The 25,754-nt window shown below is 42.7% G+C and overlaps 1 protein-coding gene across 2 annotated transcripts; it reads left to right on the forward strand.

Moving 5' to 3' along the window:
* Window positions 1–22: 22 nt before the first annotated feature.
* On the forward strand, window positions 23–6,547 carry cbx5 (chromobox homolog 5 (HP1 alpha homolog, Drosophila)). Of its 2 annotated transcripts, none has more exons than XM_046396351.1 (5): window positions 23–101; window positions 1,137–1,317; window positions 1,749–1,974; window positions 3,963–4,063; window positions 4,974–6,547. In XM_046396351.1, exons 1-5 carry the CDS (start codon window positions 74–76, stop codon window positions 5,113–5,115), a joined length of 678 nt encoding a protein of 225 aa, XP_046252307.1. In that variant the 5' UTR covers window positions 23–73; the 3' UTR covers window positions 5,116–6,547. The 2 variants fall into 2 exon arrangements, with proteins under 2 accessions (XP_046252307.1, XP_046252308.1); XM_046396352.1 differs by lacking the exon at window positions 23–101 and adding an exon at window positions 463–614.
* Window positions 6,548–25,754: the final 19,207 nt, after the last annotated feature.

The following is a 25,754-nucleotide window of genomic DNA, read 5'->3' on the forward strand; positions in this document are numbered from 1 at the left end:
GGCCAATAAAATGGTGGTAGGCGTGCATTTTACGATCGTATCGATTAAAAAAAAAAAAAAAAACAGGTGATGGATGTTGTTGCGTTGCGTTCTGCAACCAGGTCAGTAGACATAAAATGGACACAACGGGGTTAATATCATAGATGTACTGCCTGAAGGCAAAGATAGATAGCACAGTAAGCCGACAGATCTTCAGTATTGAATTATTGTGATCTGTGGGTGGAGTTGTGCCTTAGTTAATGCCTCAACACTACATTATACCTTTAACTGACATGCACGCTTTTATAACCAATATGTATTCTTTATTGAGACGCACGATACAAATGTTTTGCAATTGATATGCCCAAATGTGAAAAAATGAAAAAATCTTGAAAAATAACTAATAATCAGTGCACCATGTTTGCTAAACAAATATATAGGTCATCAGCTGACCGAGGGGCGGGTACGTTCATTGTGCGCCTTTAACCCGCGCTTTTTACGCACAGCACCTTTATGTGATCCAGCCTAGATGCTAAAATAGCCTGAGCATTGGCCTCTTAGACCGCAGGTACACAAAAAACACGCTTTATTGCTGGCGTTAGGTGGTCAAAATCAACGGTCTACCCATTTAAAGGGTAAGTGATATTTAAGACACCACGACACTTAATGTCGCTGGGCCTGTCGTTCTGTATTTGCATTTTGATGTCAAATTTAGCTAGTGTGAGCTTGTTGAAGCGTTAGCTTGTAGGCTATTTGCTTTAGCAAGTTTGTCTTTGATGCTCATTGGTTAGCTAGTAGCTTAGCAAACACTGCATCACATCTTCATTGCTATATGCACATATTACGATTCCCGATGACGTTATCTAACCTTGTAAATATTTTCGTGACCGATCAGTCAGTTACTTTGTTTAGCTCCTTTTTCCAGTTCTTCGTGCATGTTGCAGATTTGAGTAGCGCTAACGACAATGAAGCGATGCCTTCCTTGATACACGATAACGTTAGTATCTAGCTAACATTGGCTTACGTTATGTGTAATGGCCAGGAATTATAGGTCCCAGCGTCCTGCTTCACAAAAATCGCCGAATATATCAGCCAGACTTGTGAAAATGATCGTCCATGTTCTCTTATAACTTTAGTTTCTCTGTCGTTTTATACAGGGAAGTGCTTTTGGCCTGCGACAGTGTCTTGTTCACAAACAAACTTTGCTATGGGCAAAAAGTCTCGCGAAGAGGAGTCCTCATCCTCTGATGAGGAAGAATATGTTGTGGAGAAGGTGCTGGACAGGAGGGTAGTGAAAGGAAGGGTTGAATTCTTCTTGAAGTGGAAAGGATATTCAGAGTAAGTTGTGTTCCAGTCAGTATCCTTACAGTTACAGTTGCACCCTTACATCATCAGCACCGTGCTGGGCTATAGTTCAAATTAAACACAAAGTGTATTTGATTTTATTTTGAAGCATGTTGTTAGAGGTTTGCCTTGAGGAAAAACAGTGGGACAGTTGTCATGAAGAGCTAGTAATGTGGACATAATGAGCCAAGAACTGAGGGGCCTTGTTGAGTATGATACATTCAGAAAATTGCATCTGCTTGCTGTAATGTCACTTTAAAGATTAGAAATTATAATAATAAAGTTACATTTACAATGCTATGACTATAGAAAATGATAACAAGCTTAATATCATAATATTGATTTTTAATAAGCTAGCCATCTCTGATCAGAGTGTTTGATCTAGAGCTACTGGTACTGACATGTTGCACTGTAATCTTCCTCAGAAAGCACAACACATGGGAGCCAGAGAAGAATCTGGACTGTCCTGAGCTTATTGCAGAATTCATGAAGACCTACAAGAAAAGCAGCGGTGGGAGCTCCACACCGAGCAGCGGGGGCAGCAAATCAAGCACAGGCTCCTTAGGACGTTCCAAAGACTCCAGTACCTCAAAGAAGAGAAGCTCAGATGATGACGAGGAGGGTGGAAGTAAGCCCAAAAAGAAAAAGGAGGTATGTAGCACGTTGGTGCAGTAGTTATATTAAAGCGTCCAGTTTAGACTTGCATAACCTTGACCTGAAAGTATGCATTGAAACTCTAAAGTGTTTGGGGTATGATTCAGTAAATAATGTGCATGTGTGAGCTTAACACCTCTTTCAAGCATTGTGTGCTGCACAGTGGGAACTCCAAAGTAGATCTCCACTCTTAGAAGAAACAATGGCTTATCCCTTGAATAAAACATCTGCATTTATCAGTATGATAATTAACAGTTGTTGTTGTGTCTCATCTTACATGAGGCAGAGAGAGAGAGAAATATTGCTCCCACAATACACCTCCCACCTTTTCACTGATTTGCTTAAACCTGCGGTAACTACCAGGTAACTTTGCCATGGTAACTTGTGCTGCAACTAAGGTTATGCTCATTTATTCATAGAAGATCGCATACAGCTCGGTATGCAGATCACTTATCTGTGACAGTTGTGAGACGACTTAGTTGTGTGTTTACTGTCCCACAAATTTGCGCTTTTGGTTGTTATTCCTTTGCAACAGTTAATTTTATGTATGTTGTGGGTTGTGTGGTGAAAATAACCTGAAAAGATTTATTTAAACCATGCTCAGCAACCACATTTAATAGTATATATGCTTTCACTGTTACTCTGTGAGATGTTAAGTTGGCTGGTGTCAAAGCCATTCATTTACACATTCATAGTTTTTCTTCTATCAGCATTTGGCAGTTGCAGCTGTCCTTGTTTTTGGCTTGGATGAGATGTTAAAAAGGTTTAAAGTAGCTGTCCTTTGCTTGTAAAATATGCCACTCTGCTGCCAGTAGTCCTTTCCATGTTTGTGGTTGGTCATATCCTGCAAATCTCCTCTGTTGTGTGAACACAGTCGTGGGTACATTGGGATATCTTGGGGACTCTTAAATTATATTAAAAATAACACCTTTTATAAAGTATTTTTCAGGGGTTGGGCAAGACCCCTTACTTCCGGTGAAGTGAAATCTTAATGCTTCAGCATACCAAGACATTTTGGACAATGCTATGCTTCCAACTTTGTGTCTACAGTTTGGGGAAGGCGCTTTCCTATTCCAGCATGACTGTGCCTCAGTGCACAAAGCAAAGTCCATAAAGACATAGTTGGATGAGTTTGGTGTGGAAGAGCTTGACTGGCCTAAACCGAACCCTGACCTTAACTCCATCGAACACCTTTGGGATGAGCTGGAACAGAGATTATGAACCAAGCTTTTTGTGTGTGTGACCTCACAAATGCTCTGCTGCATGAATGGGCAAAAATTCCCACAGAAACACAGAAGAATGTAAGCTCTTAATGCTGCAAAGCTGTCTATGTATTTAGAATGTGATGTCAATACCCAATACTTTTGTCAGTTTAGTGTATCAAGTTCATAACCACCTTCATGTGACCACATAGCATGAATGCGGTCATTAGGATTAGTAAAACCAGATAACTCAGAGATATCCTCGGTATGCTAAAGTTGCTTCATAGTACAGTATACTCACTATATTATTATTCTGTAAGAAAGTCAATGTATTGTTTCTGTCCTTTGTATTCTATGTTCTTTGTGCTTTACAGCCACAATATGTGCTTACTACTTCTAGTGTTAGTTGATATGTTTTTTGTGGAAGAATCAAATGGCTCAGTATCGACTAAAACGCTGCTGTTGAGCGGTCTGGGGTTTAAGTACAACATAAATTGAGCCAAAATCAGGCCGACCACTGTCCAGCACTGTGGAGAGTATTTCTGACTGTGAAAGGCTAAATTTGTAGCAACAATTTAGATGTAATGACAAAGGATTTGCAAAAACTAAGATCTGTAAAACCAATACCCTTCATGTCATGCTAAGCAAAACTTTGTTAGGACAACAGGTGTACTGCGTAAATCATGCATTTAGTCACTAAAATATCTAAAGATGATTAGTCTACAATCTCACAGTTGGCTGTATACTATAAATTGTATTTTTCTTCCTTTGTTGTCTTTTCAGGATGACATTCTAGTTGCACGTGGCTTTGAAAGAGGACTTGAGCCAGAAAAGATCATAGGAGCAACTGACTCATGTGGAGACCTAATGTTTCTTATGAAGTGGTAGGTTTTGTTAATATGTTCATCTCAAAATTTGTGTGAGGAACCAACACTGACTATTTCAAAAGACAGACGATATTGTCCTTTAATAATAGTTATCTTTCTTTCACAAATCTTAAGATGACTGTTGCCTTTAATATTAAAAGTGGGGGCTGTAGTTTCAGAGTTGGCACTTCAGATGGATATATGTCGTTATGTCGTCACACTTTATCTGGATGGATATGTGTAGTACCTGGTCACTTGTGCTGGTCAAGCTCTGTTAAAGGGTATTTGCTGGCTCAAAGTCATGCCACGGTTGTACCACACCTGTGGTTTGTTCATTTCATCAAAACTATAGCAATATAAAAAAGGAAGTGTACGGCTTCTAAGCAGATTCCCAAGTTGTCTGTATACGTTGCTTATAAAAGGCATGAGATCACAGTGTTCTGTAACTGTGTAATTTAAAAGAAAATCTGTGTTTTCGTGTTTAAAACATTAACTAGTTAATAATAGAATGACACAAGAATCACAAAGGACCTCATCTGTTAAAGAATATCACCCAAAGCACACCTTTATTTTTTTTAATGTAGATTAGAATGTGCACTGAAAAATAAAAAACTCAGTCATTATTTTCAATTGTGATTTGAATGACTTCTTATTTACAGTTTGACTCAGCCCCAGTAATGAAATGAAAAGATTTGTGAAAAGTTGTGAGATTTTTTATGAAGGCATTCGCAAGGTTGGCTAAATCACAAATCCAATCAATCAAATCCCATATTTTATAATTTACAGGTGATTGTATGGTTACAGACTACCATTTGTACATAATGTAAATACATTATTTTCTATCTATGAAAAAGACAAAGAGTGTCATTGTGCAGAGATGCTTCTCTGATCTAATTCTAAAGACAAACTTTGATCTTCTTCTCTGCAGGAAAGACTCTGAGGAGGCCGATCTTGTGCTTGCCAAAGAGGCCAATCATAAGTGTCCACAGATAGTTATAGCTTTCTATGAGGAACGTCTCACCTGGCATGAAGACAGTGACAAGAAGGAGAAGGATGCTGTCAGCGCGTGAGTGCAACACCTCAGGAGGAAACAGGACCTCCTCCACTGCAGGGACTACCTTGAGTCAGATATTTTTCACACCCAAAACCTCCCATCCTCCCAACTTCGCCATGTCCAACAACAACACAGAGACTGCTGACACACTCGTGTCATATCTCCATCCATGCCTCATTGGAGCACAAGAGCCCAGGCTGCTGAGAAGGATCCATCAGACAGGAGGAGAGGCTGTAGCGGACATGGGTGATATGTTACTGGGGTTAGGGTTTTTGCTGTTCTGTCTTTGTGTTCCTTACCTTCTTTATAATGTCTTAACACATCATGTTTTCATGCTTACAGGATGTGGTTATGTCAGTAAGGTACTGTTAAAACTCAGAACCTTGACCTGAGCTCCACTGCAGGTGCCCAAGCCCCCATCACCCCAGGTTTTTATGAACAGTGCACCTTTTTGTTTAAGAATCCACTAACCTCACCAAAAAAAAGTAGTCTCAATATTCAGGAAGCAACCACCACAGCACTTGCCTAACTGCATAATCACTTCCTTTTTTTAAGACTTTTATCTTTTATGGATTTTTCAGTTTTCCTTGTCTTACTGGCAGATTACTACTCAATTTACAAAGTCACAGATGACACAGGCCAATCATGTCTTTATAACAAAGTAATGATATATTTGTTCCTTTTTTATTGTCATTTATATCTCTTCTCATTTCCAAGTTTTAACGTGAACTTTGTGTGGTGTGTTTTTTTAATTTCTTTATGCTATCACCACTTTAAGGAAAGGACAATAAAACAATTTTTTCTCAGTTTTGTACCTTTTTGTTTTTTCTTTTTAACTGTAGTGTTAATTTTGGATCAGTTCGATGACGACCGGTTAGACAATCTTCACTGTATCCACGTGAAATGAAACCAGCATTCATTGCCAGTCACTGCTGGGGTCTGCCCCCTTGTGGCTAAAAAATGGAAATCTTTTGGACTGTGTGACCAATCTCTTACAACCCTGCAGTTTTAACGGTATTAACTGATCTTAGTGAAACTTTTTTTTTTTTTTTGTATTACAGTGTAAAGTGGTGAAAGCCACTCAGCAATTAGAGTGTTATCATTGTAATGTTAATTTGAAACATTAAAAGCAGTTTCTGATTGGATTACGCATATCATGTATCTTATTGTGGTTAGTCGTCTGTTAAAGTTTTCATAAGGACGATGTTGCTAAATGGCAAGTGGAGGTCAAATCGTATACTCAGGATAGATGCCGGCTTTGTTGTGTGATCTGGTGCGGTCCAACATGAACTCTTGGGACCAAATGTGTAATGAGTACAGACTGAGACTGACTGAGTTTTCTTTTTTTCCTGGCTTTTATTGGCATTGTGAATGAAGGCTGTGCAGTTCCCTTGGCATAACTTAGATTATGGTTTTAGTGTCATTTCATTAAAAATCTTGTCCTTTCATACCCTTGATTTTTGGTCTCAATTTATGCCAGAGCAGAATTTTTGAAAAGTAGACTTTCTTGTGTCAACTAAATATGTGTAACCTATAGCAGCACCCTTTAATAAATATTTGTTATGTTAAAGTTACTATCAGTTGATTTTGTTTTAGGCTGTGAATTAAATTTTCTGCAGGGAGAGAATAAATTACTTTAAACTTATACCAGCATCCCAGGAGTCAAATTACTGGAAGGTTGGACTGAAATGAGTAATAAATATAACTGCTCTAAACCTTATCCTAATATTGGGGAGGGATGGGGAAGTATCTGTCCTGGGGGAATGATTAAAAATCTAAAAGTCACAAGAGGCCAAAGCTATTTCATTTGGCTTGTGTTGAAATTAGACATTTTTTAATCAGTTTTTTTTTTCTATTTTGTCATTGAAGAAAATGTTTCAAGAGCATTGGCTACTCTCACCCAGCAGATGGCGCTGTTAAACAACACCAATGAAAAGTCAGTGTGTACTCAGTCACAGTTCTGCTCAAGTTGTCCACTGCTACAACAACTCAAATGTTTTCTGAACAACCTTAATGCATTATCATGTCTCTTGCTGGGTCATGGACTCACAACGCCTTTACTGACTGTCTTTAGTACATCAACTGGCTCCTGAGTCAGTTTGTCTATTCTTAATATCTGCTGTATCAACCTGTATGTCCACAAATTCACATTATTCAATGAAGCATGCAGTGTTCACAGACACACACACACACACACACACATTTAATGACATTTCTAGAGATTTCAAATATAGTATGTCAGGCTGAAATATTGAAATAAAGCACAGCACATGAATATTTTATTTTATGCCTTAATTAGATATTAGAAATATTCCATAAAAATATATACCCATAAAAATTAGGAGAGTAAAGAGATGGGGAATTATTCAACGGTGGTGCCTGGTCGGATGCAAAACTGAGGACATTGTGTTCATGCATGATTGGTGCCTTAAAGCCCAAGGCTACCCCACTTCCATCTGATGTAATGATCCAACCATAAAAAAATTCAGTCAGTGTAAGGACCACACAGTCTGAATGACAAGCCAGTTACAAAGAATGTGTAATGCAGTAATATGTGAGGAGAACTTTTTTTTTTTTTCTCAATTTGAAAGTGAGTCAAGAAATATGACAAGGAGGGAGCGAGTACACCAGCCAGTTTTCACTAAGACTAGACCTCAAAATGTCAGGACGAGCTGCCATTTTGTCACAGTCTGGTCGCCTTGACAGAAATGAGAAATGAGTTGTTTATTATAATAAATATTTGTTAAATTAAGACTAGTGTGATTTCAGTAATATACCGCAGTGAAGGTCTAATCCTTGTTCTTCTCTCATCACCCTCTTTTTCTTTCGTGCTGCCTTTTATAGTGACTCTCTCTAACATATACACACACACAAAGTGCTGCTCAGCTACGTCTAAAGTGATGGAATTTTCCGAGCAAAAAGGCTTTTACACTCCAAATGGAATGCAAAGGTCACTAGTAAATTTCCAGCCCCTGGGACCATTAAGCTGGGCAAAGGGAGCAGGCAGCAGGCTGTTTTATGGAGCCTGGAGCTGTCTGCTGACAAACCCGGGCCAGTAGGTTTGGTTGGAAAAGCCACAGTGGTACTCATGGGAACTCTGGCTGTGATGTGTGTGGCAAATACAGATGTAGAGGCAGTTCTGGCGCATTGTCAGTGGGTATGGAGAGTGTAGCTTCATCCAATATGAAAATCTAAATCAGGAAAATCAGATTTGAGCCTGTACCAGACATTAGTGTGTGCTGTGATGTGCATGCAGAGTCCATGTGCAGAAGTCTGTGCCTTGTGTCTGCTTGTCAGGATACATTCATGGATTTTTGACTGAGGAATTACTTTATATTTTGAAAATAAAACAACGCATTTACCCACTATTTTTAATTTTAATTTTAATTGGAAACAAGCATGTCTTGCAAAGTATGTTCTATTTCTCTGTGCTAAATTATAGTTAAAATTTTGGTGTGAATGTATTAATTTATTTATTTGTTTGCAGAAGACTCCCTGCACTTCAAAGACAGTCCCTCCTGCACCAGTAACTTCCAGTGCAAATGAGTTCCACAGGGTACTGCCCATGGCAGAGGTGAGTCGTCTTGCAGCACATTACACCAAATGGGTGTCGGGGGAGCTATGGCGAAGGAAGGGGCTGCTGCAGTGGGCCTCATCAGCATTACATAGCTTGTTCAAGCATACCACTAAAACAGCAAACAAATAAATGTGTACAGATAACACAAACACATGGCACAATGCACTGCTACCTTGTTTATCTTCAGTTAGTGTCACAGAGAAACTGAAACACGTCTCAGAGTTTTGGAGTTTATCAGAGGCAGATGTAACTCTTTCTCTTGCTGTGGTCGTGTGGGCACAGCTGCCCAACAGCTGTGTTTTTCCATTTCCTTGATGCAACCCTTGATTCCTTGATGATTAAAAGTTCTGCAGTGATGACTGGCACATCATCCCTCCACAAAGTGCCCTGATCTGTGTGAAGGTGATTGCGATGTGATGCTCCAATTTGGGTGGCTATCACACTTAATGTGCAGTAAAGCACTACAGACAAAGCGTCTTCGCTCTAAATGCCCCCTCTACTGCACCACGGCTCTCACCGCCAACCCTCTGCTGGCTGTTTCCCCTTCACTCCCCCACTCCTCCCTTCATCTCCTCTCCCCACCAGGGGAAAGAGTTATAGCTGCCATAAAAGGCAGGTAATGCATTGTTAACTAATTCTGTCTGCTCAGAGCTGATATATCCTCTGCTCTAAATCTCTGTGCTTCCAATAAAATGCAAATGCTAATGCTTGCCCTCCATGAGCTGATATCATTTTTAACAGGCCAGAGGTAAAGGCTAGAGAAGGGTGGGGTGGGCCAGAGGTAGTCTGTGACACGGTGAGGTTCTGAGTCTTCATGGTACATTTTCTGGGAAAGGAAACCTCCAGATCTGATCCATGCACCGCCGGCCAACAATGTGCATGCATTCAAGTGTGCACATATGGCTGCAGGTTTGCACAAGAGATTACAACAGTACATTTTTGATAGTCTAGGGGTGTATGGCAGTAGTTAACCTGTGGTAGTTTAAAGCTAGTTTGGTATCTGTGTTCTCAGTCAGTACTCATTCACCATCAAATAAGAGAAGTCAGTTTGCCTGTGGACGTAATGCATCATATTTCCATGTTAATAGTATTGTCATACTCTGTGTAACCTTGGGCTTCTAAATATTGATCCACTTCTAGATTTTCAATTATCCTGTGCCGTTTTTCTGCCATCTGGTGAGGACCAGTGATTTGTGTTCCTTCATATCTGGAGGCTTGTCCTGTAATTAGACTATAAATTAATTTGCAGTGAGGAGAGAGAGCAGAAAAGATTGAAGGCATTAAGTAAGTCCCCTGTGATTGGAGACAGAAAATCAGAGGAGACCACAGCACAGTGTTTTATTCACTAGAGTAAGATAACTGGATTACAGATTCCAACACCATAACTTTTCTGTTCCTGCACGTGTCACTTGTTTTTCTTTCAATTATTTAAAACCATGCTAATGGTCGCCTGTAAGTCAGTTCTTCAATAAATGGCTAGAAATCATCCACTGACATAATTATACCTAATTATGTGCAGCACAGCAGCAAAATGATTAGGAAAAATGGGGTATATTAGTGTCAAAATGTGTGTGAAACTTTGCAGTCAAATGTGCTGTGAACCCATCAGTGGATTTAAAATGACCCCCCACGCAGACAGACAACAAATGTGCACATCAGACTCAGCTCTTATTTACAGCGCGGCTCAAGCGGAGGCCCTAAAAACCAAATGCATCTTGATTGATTTTAAATTGGCAGTATATGTTCTCCTGCAAGATTAGCTCACTATCCCCTGCTGCTAAATTACACGCAGTGATTGGGGCTGTCGCTGCACAGTGTCGGAGCACTACAACCGTAGCACTTTTTGCCATGTGGAACTTCACATTAGACAAGCCTAAGTTGCTCGCTCAAAGCAATTAGGAAAAAAAAAATGTAACAGAATGGGCTTTTCTTGTAGTGCAAAATGTAAAATCAGCAGGGTCTGATTTTAAAGCACACACACACACACACACACACACATATACAGACTACAAGTGAGCTAGGAGGTGAAGTGACTAGCACAAAAGTCTGTAGGTGGAAAACTACATTGGTATACCTGCTCTACATGATACCTTGGGTGTTATTTAAGCAAGGCCACAGCTGCCAGCATACTCTGATCATATCTTGTGGGGCTTGAGAGGCAAGGTCAGCCAACACAGCGCCCACCTGCTCCCCCATTCTCCATCACACAGTCCCTCAGCCCTGGCCTCCCGCAGGAAACACGCCTGACTGCCGCGCTGCCACAGACAGCATGTGTCCCTGAATTTATGATGGCGACTTATTGGCGGCCTTTCACGTTAAAAGTCATCTTGAGTTTCCCACTCTAGCTGTATGTGTGGTGAGCGTTAATCCATTAACATTCAGAGTAGACACGTACAGAGTCTGGCTTTCAGCCAGCTCTGAGCCCTGACAGTCTTTGACCCACTGCTGACCACAACATTCTCCTGCCTCTACTCCCAGCCAGAGCCCAGCCTCAACATAATACAGCGCCATAAACTATCTGATGTTACACTCTATATGAATGTGAAGTATTATACGCTTGAGGTCCAATATGCAAGGCTTATAACCGAGTGAGAAGAATCCAGTTGCAACAACCTCATTTTGGCAGAGTATAGAAAAAAATCACATCTGTCCACAGAACTCTACACATCTTACATTTTAATCGTAGTCTGTCCAGTGAACATAAAGTTTCTGTTCTTTCTATTTCCATCAAGGATTAGAGTTCAGAGAGGCCATGAAATCCCTAGGATTTTCTGGGGTGGTATTTATTTCAACAGGAGATGTTGAAGTTCATATTAACTGATCCGCAAGGAATATTTCTGGCAGAACCTAAAATGCTCCGAGGCTTGCCCAGGCCTCAGAATAGAGAGCTTTCCACAACATGGACTGGTTTTCTGCTGGAGGGGGCTACTGGACTGATTATAATTTTAGTGGCTTATAAAGCTTTGATAAATACTTTATAAAGCCTGGTTGCCTAACAAATCTAACACATAAAAGAAGACGTAGATGTTGCTCCACACAGGATAAAGGGACTCTTGACAGGTTCTTGAATAGGTTTTATAATTCAAGATTACAACCACCATCCTTGTAAGGGCGCTGTCATCTCCAGTGGGCCCACAGGATATATATATGTTAAACACACATTCAAGTGCTCACAGTCTAGTCCATTACACTGATTAGCAGTAAACACATTTGTAATAAAACTTAGTGAAATAGAGGAGGATGGTCTGTGTGCTGATTCATGGTAAAATCTCGGTGAAATATAATGCATCTTAGGTGTCAAACTTCTGAGGGTGCGAGAGTGATGCAGGGCTTTACTTACAGGATCTGTGACACATACGAGCCAATTTATCCAAACAGCTCATGTCTAAACACTGAGTCCTTCATCTCAACTGCTGGCCAGAAATAAACCCAGGCAAAGCAGTGTGGCAGCGGCCCAGTAAACGTGAGAGAATCCAGGATGCAGAGCAGACCAAACAGATGTCTTTCCACAACATAGACACCTCCTACTTCTAACCCCCCCCCCCCTCCCGCTCTCTGCTCCCTGTCCCCTGACTTTACCTGACTGTCCATTTGCTTCAATCCCTCTTTCCGCCCTTTCTAATTTAACTATGCTACGTGTTGCTAGGTTTGAAATCTTTTCGCCATGAACCAAACCACACATTACATAAGCACCGTTGGAATGTTTAATGGTCCATTTTAGCACAGAGGGGTTTTTTTTTTTCAATACTTTTAATGCAACGGTGATTAGAGGAAGAAGAGCAGGAGAATGAGGACAGAAGAAGAAGAAAAAGAAAGGGTGGCTCATGTGTTTCCACTTTTGACCTCTCCACTGTGGCATGTACACACCTGGTTCAGTTTAGAATGCTGTTGCTGTGGAATAGCTGACGGCAAACCGGCTGGTGGTTTCATCTGGAGAGAGGAGATCTAAACGTTCACACCGCAGACTCTCTCTCTAAAAGGTTATGATGTGTGTGTTCTAAAATTTTTGTCATGGCAGCACGGAAGTGCATTGAGATGCAGGCGCATTATCAAAGACTAATCAGCGGTAAGCCAGTCAGACAGTTTTTGAGCATCCAAGTTGAAACCTGAAGAGAAATGTTTCACCTTTAGGCAACATCGACATTCAGAAAGTTTTACCCTGTTGTTAGCAGGCCAAGAAAAATTATTAAAGTTTATCAAAGCTGCATAAGTTCAAAATGATTTTTAAAAGGCATATTTTAGCCCCAAGTATGTGAAAATGCATGTCAGATGTGTTGCCTTGATGATGGGAAGGGCAAAGCACGGCCACCTCAGACTCAGAGCTACTCATCTGTTTCCTATTGGAGGAAGTGATTCTGGCAGGAAGGCAGGAGCACTAGATGAAGGCAGGCTGGGATAGAGGACGGTAAAAAGAGAGTAAAAGGGTAGAGAAACAGGAAATGACCGTGTGACCCACTGGGTCCACTTACTACCTTGCCAGAACCCCCTGGCCACAGCCAACCTACTGGGCCAGCAGTTTCCATCACCTGCTGCTTCTGGTTCCTCCTCATAAATCCAGGTGCTCCTGAATAAAGCTCCCTTTCTCCAGGCACCACGGGGAGCCGGAGGGGAGGCTTGCAGGCAGGAGGGGTTGTAAGGCTGCAACAGCGAAGCTTTGCCTCCTTGTGAGAACATGTCATGGAAAATACTGCTCCAAATAAGGCTAAGTTAAAAGAGGCAGAGAGCTGGGGATTTCCATCAACTACCCCTGCTAGTTCCAAGCTCGATTCCTTCATTTTATTAATTCTCTCTTCTAATTAAAAGAAGCTGGACCATTCAATATAAAGTTGCTGCATCTTTTTATTACTGTTTCCAGCCTTCCTACCTGTCTGATATTAATATGAGCCGTGTCCACTGGGAGGGCCTCCTCAGCTCCTCACTGCCCCCTGGCATGTTTGAATGGGCGCTGCAGCTGCTGGGCTGATAAAACCCTAGAAATCATTCCAGACTCTAAGCCTGAGCTCTTTACAGTACCTTCAGCGCTCCCTGGTGATGGATTAATGCACTGTTGTTGTCATTTTATTGCCATTTTATTGCCCTGGTGCAATTTACCAGGCTTTATGTGCCTCCGCTGTCCGGCGAAGCAACGCGCAGGCGCGATGAAGCCAGCACCCCTAGACAAAGGTTCCAACTCATCTGGTCACTGCGCATGCGGACCACACAATCTCTCTCTCTCTCTCTCTCTCTCTATCTATCTCTCTCTCTCTCACACACACACACACATATTATTTAAATCAAAAACACGATTCATTCAAACGCGAATGCGGTGCTATAGAAGCGAGCAGATGAAAGCATCAGAAGTGAATCTTTTAGTTGGCTGATGCACTCCACGTTCACTGCTGCTGTTCTACACTCTCACCGCCTGAGGGCAACATCATTCAGCCGGCCTGCAGCTGCAGCCTGCAGACATAAACAGTCGGACCTCAAGTGATATTGTATATTTAAATATTTATATGCTACTGCTGTTTAAATCTGTTCCGTGTTCAAGAGTTTACTCTCTTTGCATTTGTCTGCACATATAAGGACTAATGCGTTTTGCTTAGTTTGCCACGAATCCTACGCAGGCATTTTGCAGAAGTCCCAAATGGGCGAGGCCTGCATTGTTTTGACGACAGAACAAACCAGTTCATTTGAGGGATTCTGACATTTTAAATATGCCTGCGTGATAATAAAGCTATTAATCTTTTCAGCAATTTTCATTTTAACACTTACAAACAGCAAAACACATTTCACATGTTACTGCTACACAGTTTTAAAGTAAACACACACACATCACACAGCTGCTGATAGGAGGTCGTTGTTGTAACATGTGGAGAAGTTTTGTAACATCTTTTGCCAAACTATTATCTCTCTCATGCCGTGGGAAAAACAGCCTTATACCTACAGCCAAGTCCCTTGATTAAAAAAAACAAACTCTTGGTTTGTACTGTTTACCTGTGTTTATGGCGCTAAAATGCATGTTATGTTCCCAGGAGTGTATAATTTTAAATCTATGCTGATTACAATAAACACAAATCTCTGCCTTCTTTGGCTATTGTAATTTTTGTTGTGATTTACACATATGATTGACACTGAAAGCTATCTCGTAATGCATTTTAAAATTATTGTTGTTTAAGACCAAATGAGCACAGAAATATAGTAGGTCTAACTCCATGTAACTCTTTTAATATATCAAGTCATCATGACAGACAGCAACCACCAGAGGGAGCACAGATGCTGTTAAATCCAAGGGATGTGCCTGACAATTAAAAACCATTAGTCTGCAACTCACAACATTAAAAAGATACATCATTGTTCTTATCCCTTCTCAAAAGAATTACCATCCCAGATACATATCAGCTGCTATGAAATTATTTCAACATCAAACAACTTTTTCTTCTTCATTCCTCCCTGCCTTGAAATTTATTTCGTGTCTCACGTTTGTATATATTTCTTTCACATTGTGCAGTGTAAAGTGCAATCTTCGCAAGGACCTGTAACCTCAGAGTCTCTTACGCCCTGAGAGGTGCTGATCCATCACTCTTAATGGAACAGGATAAGTTTCAGCCAGTGAAAGAGAGAACAGACAAAAGCAAGACGATTTATGGCAGACGTAGAAGTGGAACTCCTGACTGTGGGCCTTGATCTGAGCTGGGCTGTGGGCCTTGATCTGAGCTGGGCTGGGCTAGGCTAGGCTAGGCTACGCCCCGGGCCAGGGTCATTCACATGCATGCCCCCTACCCCCGTCTACACACACACACACACCCATGAACACACATTACTCCAGACCCAGGGATCTTCAATCCCCACATCACATCTCCAAAATCCAGACCTTTCTTTTAAGCTTTTGAAGTTCCCCTGCCCCCTTTTGGAGGGACTAACGCTTGCATGTCTATCTTTTTGCAGTGAGTGGTGAGCTCTGGGTGGTGAAATATGGAGTAGGGACCTGTTACATGTTAGCTTAGGAGATAGCCAAGGTGTAAATTATGTGGGAGTTGCTGGCCAGCCTTATTTATGAGAGGCCTGTCAGGTGTTTAGGTGTCGGAGTGAGATGGGCTTAAAGCGTTTACTTCACTGTAAATCAGGTCATACAGGCCACATCTGTTTGGACGGTGTGTGTTTACGTGTGCATGCCTGTGTTTGGGAACTTGTTTTTGCTGGGAGACTTTGCAAGACTTGGTCATGATAATGTCAAGGCAGAGGTGTTAATGTTTTGCTGTGAGTGTGAGGGCATGTGCATGGGTTTGTAGGTCTGTCTTGTCTGGAGGCCATCACGGCCCATACAGATGGGCTGAAACATTAGCTACAGTTATAGTTATTATGCTGTCTGACTAACAAAGGTGCCCTTTATAGATCCCCTCAATACCTACACCTGCCGTCACCATTCTACATTATGAGCAAACATGAAACCTACTCAAGAAGACTTTCTCTGTTTCTTTTGTTATGTCCCTGTCTGTCTTTATCCCAGACATATCATGTAGAAGTGGATAGCTGTGAATGTAGTCCATCTGAAGACATCAGGTATCACTCAGCGGGTAGTTAGACCTGTCACTAGATGATGGATACTGGCTCTCAGACAGAGGAACTGCAGCAAACAGGTTGCATAGACCTTGTATTTGTTAACATTATCCCCCCACAAGGTGCCGCCTATAGTGTGAGGCATTTCTCCCCTTCTGTTTGCCCTATTGTCCCGTCCTCTGGTTCAGCCTTGTCTCGGCACAACAATGGCATGGGACTCGACTGGAGCGTTTTGTTCTCCCCCGAGTGGGAGAACACCAGTCCTTAAAGTGAGACCAAAGGGAAAAGGGAGTGGAGAGTGGAGGAGAGATGAGCCAGGTTAAGGTTGAAAGGGGTTAAGAACATGAGACGGAAAACTCTGGAGAGAGATCGAGAGGATAAAATGAGGGGGCTGAGAGGAGGAGAATGAGCGAGAGAGAGAGAGAGAGAGAGAGAGAGAGAGAGAGAGAAAGAGGGACATAGGATGATGTGCTGGAGGCAGGTACATCTGCATTCTCTCCAGACACAGCAAAGGCCTTTCTTGGGTGTCTCTATCCCAGCAGCACTCACTGGCAGATTTATGGCCTCTCTTTGTGCATGTGTATCTATGCATGTGTGTGTGTGTGTGTGTGTGTGTGTGTGTGTGTGTGTGTGTGTAGGAGCAGGAGGGATAAATTGAGAGGAGTACAAGAGAAGGAGTGTATGTGAGTCGAGGCGAAGGGCAGCAAGCAAATAGCAGCCATGTTGCATTCCATCGATATCACAGCCCCCTCCTCTCCCCAATCTCTGCCATATTTCATCCTTCGTCTCTCTCCCTTTATCCTGCCCTTCTTTCCTCTCTTCTCCCTCTCTGTCTCATCACCCTGCTCTTCACTTGGCGCTCTTGGCCCTTCCATTGCTCTGCTGGGTCCCAGGCTGTAAAGTCCTCTCAGGGGAAGAGTGTAAATCTGTCTCCCCGTCTCAGGAGATTTCCTGGAGCTCAGCAGACTCAACAAAGCCAGGCCAGTGTGGAGGACCAAATGTTTCACACACACACACACACACACACACACAAACACACACATGCACACACGCACATATATACACAGCAATGTATAATTTTCACAAAAAACTTTCACATACACATTATACATACAGAAAAAGCCAGTGTGTGTTCATACATTACTCACACACGCTTGGACTTGTTTAGAAGCTCCTGTGAAAACAAACAGGTATGTCTCTTCCTTGTCTAGCCGAGTGCCTGGGAAACCAGTGTTTGTGTTTGTGTGTGTGTGTCCAGAAGAGACCCTACCCCCAAACCTTTTGTCCAGAGGGGATGTCCAGACTAGCTTGTTGTCTCTCTTTATTTTCTTTCTGCCCCCCCTCTTTTTTCTCCACTTCCCTCTCGGCTTTATTGCACTTGATTCTAAGCGCGTCCATTCCTGAGATGGCTCAGATAGCAGCTGAAGCTAAATTGCCCGTCATAAAGCATCTGCAATAGCAATGGAGCTCTCAGGGTGGGACTGCTGCAAGAGGGTACAAGGCGGATAGGGCTCCCTATGAAAATACAAGGTCCTCTTTTTAATCTTTAAATGTGGAATATGAACTCTGTTTCAGCATCCACAAATCATAAGGCCCTTCCTTAAACATTAAACGATTCTGTTGCATGATCGATTTCCTGAGTGCCTCCTAAATCAGTTTTATGCATATAATTTTCAGGAACATTTGGCTATTTGAGTGTGTGGGTTTTTGGAGGAAAGTGACTGAAAATCAAAAGTAAAATGATCTAATGGTATTTCGGGACGCCGAAATGTTTCTGCATGATACTACTAATTACTCACACAAGACAGGCTAGTTAGAGTGAGATGCCGTGATTTATGGGGAAGTCATATATTTGGCTGTGCTATGTTCCTGTCAAATGGTTGACAGATAGATGACTGCTGGGCTGTAATTGGCCTTCCTGTTTGTATCTTTTCTCATGTAACAACAAAGGCACTTCCCAGCTTTGACAGTAGAGGGTGTATATGTGAAAGTGCAGCCTTGTGTCAGTATAACAACAACAGATTTTTTTGCAGGAAGAAGAAACAAAGGAGAAAGGAAGGATGAGGAAGTCATGGGTTAGGTGGGGAAGACACAAGAAAGGTTACTGCAGTGCAAAATGGGTGAGGCACTTTTGCATGGAGAGAGCAAGAAAGCAGGTCAGATCAGTTATGTTCCTGCAGGGCTTTGTATTGACTAATCTCAGAAACAGAGCATCTGTGTGTGGCATTTGTGTTGAGAATTGTCTTCAAATCCAGCCAAAATAACCCCCCAAGCTGCCAAATTAATCTCAACAAAGATTCAGTGGAGCCAACACAGCACTGTTGCCAAAAGATCGATAGATAAAACATAGAGCTGTTGTGTATGCAAGTGGGAAAATCCCTCTGTTTCATACTGCTTTCTGCTGCAATATCAAAGCTGTAATATTATTGCCCTGAAACTGACTGTGAAGGAGAAGAATTCCAAAGGACCACAGGAGCAAGACAGGGCCAGCAGCCTGCTTGGCAGGAGCCCCGGTGTGATCATCATCTATGGATAGAGTGACGCCCCTCACTCCTGCCTCCTCCTGCCTCCCAGCTAGCCTTGCCCCGTGACAGATGAGCCCAATGACAGCAGGACGCAACAACCTGCAATTGAACATTCCCCTGCGATCTGTCACTGTCCATGGTGGCGTTTACTGTCAGGAAAACACACAGGGGCACACACACCTTTATACACACCCTCACATTAAGTCATCCCCCAAGTATTGGAAGAATCATGGCCTGAAACATCTTCTCATACTTGTGAAATACCTGAGATACCTGTTGCAGGTGTCCTTTGGGGTTTGTAGTGTGGTGTGTGTGCTTTACTCTTGTTCTGCACGGGGCTCATTCTGTTGGTTCAAACTAGCTGATGATTGCAGTCTGCCTCTCTAATGGGAATAAGCTGCATCGTGCAGAAGATCAGCTGGTTCTCCTTTTGTGTTTGCTGGATTTCAGGTGGAGTTGCAGTTCTCTGCTTTGACCACAAGGTGTCACCTTGCCCACAAAGTGCACATGGCTTCAAGCCTGATGGGCATTTTATTTTCCGGTTTGGTGGCAGTGCTGTGGTGTATCACGGCAAAATGAAATAGGAAAAATCAAAATAGGACATAAATGTGTTTGCCGCATACAGGGCTTAATGAAGTCCGTCTTGCCAGTACATTAGGAACAAAGACAGCAGAGACAAAGGCACTGAAGGACAACTCACAAACAGTTCCAAAATAAAAAGGGAGATAAAGTATGAATGGCGAGTTCCCTCAATGAAAAGCAGTTCACCGGTTGTCAGAGTGGAGATTTATTTTCCAAGCAACTGGCTTTTTATGGTCAAGCTCCTCCACACTGTCGAACAGCAGTGCGTTGTAATATGGCATGTAAAGAATGAGATTCAATAGAAGCAGTCCTCCATTTGTCATATTTAAGGGGATAGAATAATGACCATTGGCTACCTCGTGCCTGAATCGCTCAAGCTGGCTTATTTTTGTGTGCAAAATGGAGGATGAAGACAAATGGACTTCATACATGACTTTGCACAGTCCAAGCTCTCATCTCATGTCATATAAGTTAAACCAGTAGCTGGTAGCTTATCATTACCCTAAGCCTGGAGCAGTAGCTAGTCCTTTGCTATGTTTCAGTGGAAATTATAAAACAATCCAGCTGTCTTCACGTGGTTGTTGCAAACTGATGATCACTTGGCTTCTCGGTCATAAAAAAGCATTGCGCAAAATTAATTGTTTCAATCAATCAATTGGTCCATTTCATAGCCATCAAGCTTTGCCCAAGATCATGTGTATTCTCTACCCCTCTCCTTCAGGATGGGCCTGGAGAATGCCGCATGATTTATGGCCTCTGTGTGTGCTGCATACATATACAAATACTATACACACACGCGGGCCAGCGTACACACACACACACACACACACACACACATATGCACATAGCACATATTGTATGCACACATTCCAAGTGGATGACAAACAGCAGGGGGGTGGATCACGTGAGGAAGCAGGATGAGCACAGAGGGAACTCTTCGGTGTACACTAAGCATGTCGGTGACACATGCGGCTAAACATAGCACACGAAAGACAACCAGCAGTGTGCGGCTCACATGTGAGAATTAACATGCTAACAAACATAATAGGACACACCATCCCTCGTTTCAAGTTGGCCAATCATGCATGTTATCTGCAGATGCATACTGGGGGGGGGGGGGGCAAACGTTCCCGTGCACATCCGTGCGCATGCCCGTGTGTGCACGTGTTTATATACATGCACTAGGAGCCAAGTGCAGAGGCTTGTTGTTAGCGTGTTGTTCCTGTGCTGTGGCTTGTGGGCCTGTCTGCAGGGCTGATCGATGATCTTTTACTGCTTCCCCAGGATTATCGGTCGAGTTCACCGGGAGGGGAAGGCAATTCATCAGAGCACAGCAGAGAGAAACAGAGAGGAGAGGGGACAGAGAGAAAGGGAGAGAGGGATGGAGGGAGAGAAAGGCGTGGGGGCGTCGGGGAGGGGGGCAGTCAGTATGAAAATGGAAGGAATGATAGGAAAGGGCAGGTGGGAGGAAAACGGGGAGAGGAGAGAGGGAAGGGGATTGAGAGAATAAGGAGAGCAAGATGGACACAGAGGGAGGAGATGTACAGATGTGCTCGTGATACCTGGAAATGTATGGAAAAGATAGAGAGGCAGACACAGATAGATATCACAAGATAAAACGATGGAGTGTTAGGGCAACCTCAGATTGAACCCCCCCTCATACTGTATATTCAACATCAAACACATGTATGACAGTACACTGTCTGTAGCTATAAGAAGTAATACCGCAAGTAGAAATGTCTGGGGCAGCACAGTTTTTTATTGCAGTGGGATGTTCTCTTTGGCATTTAGATTTAATTATCTGACAGCTGAAGAAAACAATGGCTGTCATTTCAAACCGCACTCTTAAAGATGACATGGTAGCATCTCCAGAATTACTGTTGCCATGACTGCTGGGATTAACTCTGGAAAACCTTAATAGTCTATAATCACACATAATATCACACTTTATTCAAATAAATTAACAACATATAACATGTCATACATGGTTACGTGAGACAAATATAACACGTTTCCGGAAATAATCTTGCCAGACTGAAACACGTGCAGATATAAATGCGCATTGAAAGCAGTGGTTTCGACTGCGTGTGCTCCATGTTGTAACACATTTTTCAGGGCCCATAACACACGCGTTCCAGGTCATTCAGCTCACACAATGGAAAGGCTGGGAAATGGTGAGGTGATTCAGCATCCCCAGATAGACCTTCAGCACGAGACAGACGAGGACGGAGACACACACTGGTGAGGTCCTGAGCTGTCCTTCAGGGAGAAGTGTGCCAGAAGTGCGTTATCACTGATCTCATAACTGACCAAAACAACGCTGATGAGAAACATTGATCCAATGAACACTTGGGAAGCGAACATGCATTTTTGCATGTGTGTTGTACGAATACGATTTTAAATATTTGCTTGTTTCTGAACACGTCTGACTTTAAATAGGTCCGTGTTCTTCCCTGCGCCTTGTTTATGCTTGCAAATGACTTTCCATCCCAATTTTTCTCTTTCTCATCGCGTCTCTATCTCAGTCTTCACAGATAGCTAGGCAGCCATTCCCTCTCTCTCTCTCTCTCTCTCTCTCTCTCTCCACCTCTCTCTCCCTCTCTCCACTGATGGATGGACAGATCATGTATATCCAATCTAGCAGTTCTCCTGATGCGGTTAGGGGCTGTGACAAGTCTCCGGGCGGGGGGAACCGAGCGGAGCGGAGCGGAGGAACGGGGTGACGAAGAGGACACGACATCTGGAGAACACACAGGAAAAAAAAAAACAAGAATGCAGCAGTGAGAGGGAGTGTGTGAATAGCATAGCGCCCCGAGCATCTCACTGTATGTGTTTGTGTGTAGAAAGCAAACATACACCCTCTGCCCTGCCCTCTCGGCTACTGTGTGGCTCTCTGGTTGACAGTCCTGACTGGCTTCCTCTCTTCATGCCAGCCAGTGATAATGACAAAAATGGAAGGATATTATATAGTTATGTCTGATAGGGCTGACATATTACATGTATCAGATGGGAAAGGCAGATTGTTGGAGGCTGTCTTCCACAGCTACTGTATGGACCACAGAGTGTTACGGATGGAGATTGATCGTATGGTTGTCTGTTGACATTCACTCATACCCGTGAGTTTCAGACTGTAGTTGCAAACATTGGCCACTAGGGGGTAATGTTCTCCTCACAGTATTCAAAGGAGCCACCGTGTTCTTCAATGAAACTGCAGCAGTGGGTGATTTCCTGGTTCATATTGGCAGGAGGGTTGATTATAATGTATTATCACAGGCTGTAACGTTGCAGGTGGCCGTGGTGTGTGTGTGTGTCTGTCGGGAGAGAGGGAGGATCCCTTTATTTCTTGATTACCCCGTAAAAAAAAAAAAAAATAACAACAACTGTGTAGCTCAGTGAAACGGAATATTTGAAAATCGTTCATTCCACAACCACAGGAAAACTCGACTAGCTAAATACAACATTTCATTTTTGTGCTTAAAAATGCAGAAGGATGCTAAACCTCTGCTCTGGGAAGCTGCAACTGACAAATGCTGATGAATAACTGCATACCTTTAAAGGCCTCTAGGTATGAAAGCACACAAATCTCAAAAGGTGAGGAAGCTGTGTTCTGAAAGAACCGAAGACTGTCTGACCTCTTGGAGGCAGAGAGGTCAGGGGTCAACTCACTTGAACCCCCCCCCCAACCATATCAACCCTGTTGACTACTTACTAAACACACACATAACTCTCTTTACACATACCTTTACTCTCCTAAGACAGGTTGTACACAGTCGAGGAGAGAAACACTTTCTCTTGTGGCCCCAACACACACACACACGCACAGAATCAATAAACAAAAAAGTGGAAGTGAGGAAGAATCCATCTTCCCCACATCTCAAACAGCCTGTCTCCTTCCCCCGTCCCCTGCCCCTGCACCCACTCAGCTCAATGCACGTCCACAAATCAGAAAATACTAAAATTGTGGAACAAAAAAAGTCAACACAGCCTGCATTCCACCTCCATTTTAAAGGCACTGGACAAACAGCAGCCATTTTCTGAAATGCGGAATGGCCACCCACACCCCCCACCTCTTGATAGTAATCAAATTTGGTCTCATCGTTTCATTTTCTCATCTCTCCTCCCCATCTGTGTGGTGTAACTCCTCTCTTTCTCATTCTCTCCCTCATCATCCCTCACTGTCACTCGGCAGCTCTGAGCCATTGACCTCCGACCCCCAGGCAGGTTCACCAGCGGGTCAGGAGCCTGGCGGGGGGAGACAGGCAGAGAGGAGGGGTGGAAGGTCTGTTATTGGGGGATGCCAGCTTCCTCCTTTGGCCATGGAGACAGCCTTCACTGCTGCTGCCATAGCAACTGGACGAGACGGCAGAGAGAGCAGACTGCAGAGAGCTGCTGGGATGGAGCTCTCTCTTCTGTGATTTGGCTGTAACCTCCACGGGCACTCACACATGCACACATGCAGTCACACTCACATGCACACACAAATGACAAGCTGGCACACACACAATCCCATACGTGCTCGCAAAATCTAATCAAATTTCTTATTTGTACCGCCAGGCTGTGCTGGAAAAGACTTTTTCAAGTTACAAGATTGATGGGCATTCCGTGTTGGCTGCAATTAATTGCTGCATAATTAGACTTACAAGTTATTTATTGAAGCAATTTGGAGAATACAAGAGCCTGGGGATATATAAAAACCATTTGATCACGAGCCACATAAACTTTAAAGATGTCCTCTTACAAGCATTATTTGGACAGAAATTAGCAATACAATCCCCCCCAAAAATGTTTCCCATGTTAATAAAATGATATACGATAATAAATCTGGACTAAAGTGAATGATGTGCAGGAAGTCTCATGAGGTCAAATAAAGGTGAGAGCGAGCATGCAGATAATAAAAGTATGACGGGAGAAATAGTGTTGTGCAGGTGTGTGAAGCTCTGAACCATCATGCTTAGCTTGGAGAGCCTCAGGGGTTGTAGGGCTCAGTCCAGGTGGCGTCCCACCACAAGCAGAGGTGGTAGAACTCTGTTGCTGCTTGCTATTAATTATCTCTTGTATGACACTCTGCTTTTATTTTAATCACACCCTTTCTGTAGCTGCCTTTGCTGGTTTTGTTTCTCTGTTGCTTGTTGTTTCATGTTTTCCACGTCCATATTTAATTTCTCCATGTTCATTCCCTTAACCTTTGTTTCCTTTTTGTTTTCTGACTCTTACTCCCCCTCTATGCTCTCTTCCTCTCTTTTTCTTGTCTTGCGTCACTCTGTCTCTTGTTGCTCAAACAAATATGATAAATGAGGCTATTGGTGTCTCAAGAATGAGCTGTGATCAGAGAGCCTTTGATGTTTGACAGCTTTAATGATGTATCTTGATGAATCGATGTACAGTAATTTTCACTTCATATGACACACTGCTTTGCTATTGAACACATTCTTTTTTTGGTTCTGTGAATGGCATTGCACTTGAAGAGTGCGTCCGTATGTGTGTGTGTGTGTGTGTGTGTGTGTTTTCTTGACTTTCATTCCTATGCCTTGCATGTTGACAATGTCACTGCACTTAGACCAGTGTGCTTATCTCAAGTGCTTCAAGAGGCTCTTATCAGCTCTCTTTGTAATAACGTGATGAACTACTTTTAGTGGCATATACACGCACAACACAGAGGCTCGCTGTGGACACACACATTTGCTCACCCACACTGCTGAATTTGCATGAAAACCATTGTGTGTGCATGGTTGCATGTTCTCTTTCTCACACATGAATACACACACAGGTCTGGAGAGCCACGTGAAAGATGAAATAACCTGCAAAAATTGGTACAAAAATTAATGTTTATTGCTTGATAATGCAACAGTTGACAACAATGAAAAACAATTAAATAATTTCCAACTGTATTATGCAGCCTTGCTCCTGCAGAGATGATGTTATATCATTAATTGCTTTAGGTGCTTGGTTCAGCCGTTTTCTGGCAGCATTTTTGCCCAGCAGCGTCATTTCAGTCAGGTATCTCAGGCTTCCACTGCTCTGTGTGCTGTTCCCTGACTTCACCAATAGGTGGAGCTATGTACATGAAACAGATGATGAGACTGCTATGGTCAAATGCCCTGCAGCAGCAGGAAGAGCTAATCAAATTGCCAGTGTGTCTGTGTCAATTACAGGGGGTCAACTTCATAAGAGGAATAGGTCCAAATCATATTTGCACCTGTATTCTCCCAGCAGTTCCTGAACCAGAAGCAGAATAAATACAAAGATGCCAGAGAAATCTCTTAGTATGGACGTGAGATATTCAGGCTGATAATGATATGGAAATGATGGTTTTCATAAGCACACATTCTTATGAGATATTAGCCCTTCTTTAAATTCCATAGATAAAGGCTCAGTGCAGCTGCCTTGAGGGATGAGCTTTGCTATTTGTAGATCTTGGTGAGATGAATAACGGAG

This window comes from Scatophagus argus, chromosome 8, assembly GCF_020382885.2.
Source record: "Scatophagus argus isolate fScaArg1 chromosome 8, fScaArg1.pri, whole genome shotgun sequence".
Taxonomy (NCBI): Eukaryota; Metazoa; Chordata; class Actinopteri; family Scatophagidae; genus Scatophagus; species Scatophagus argus.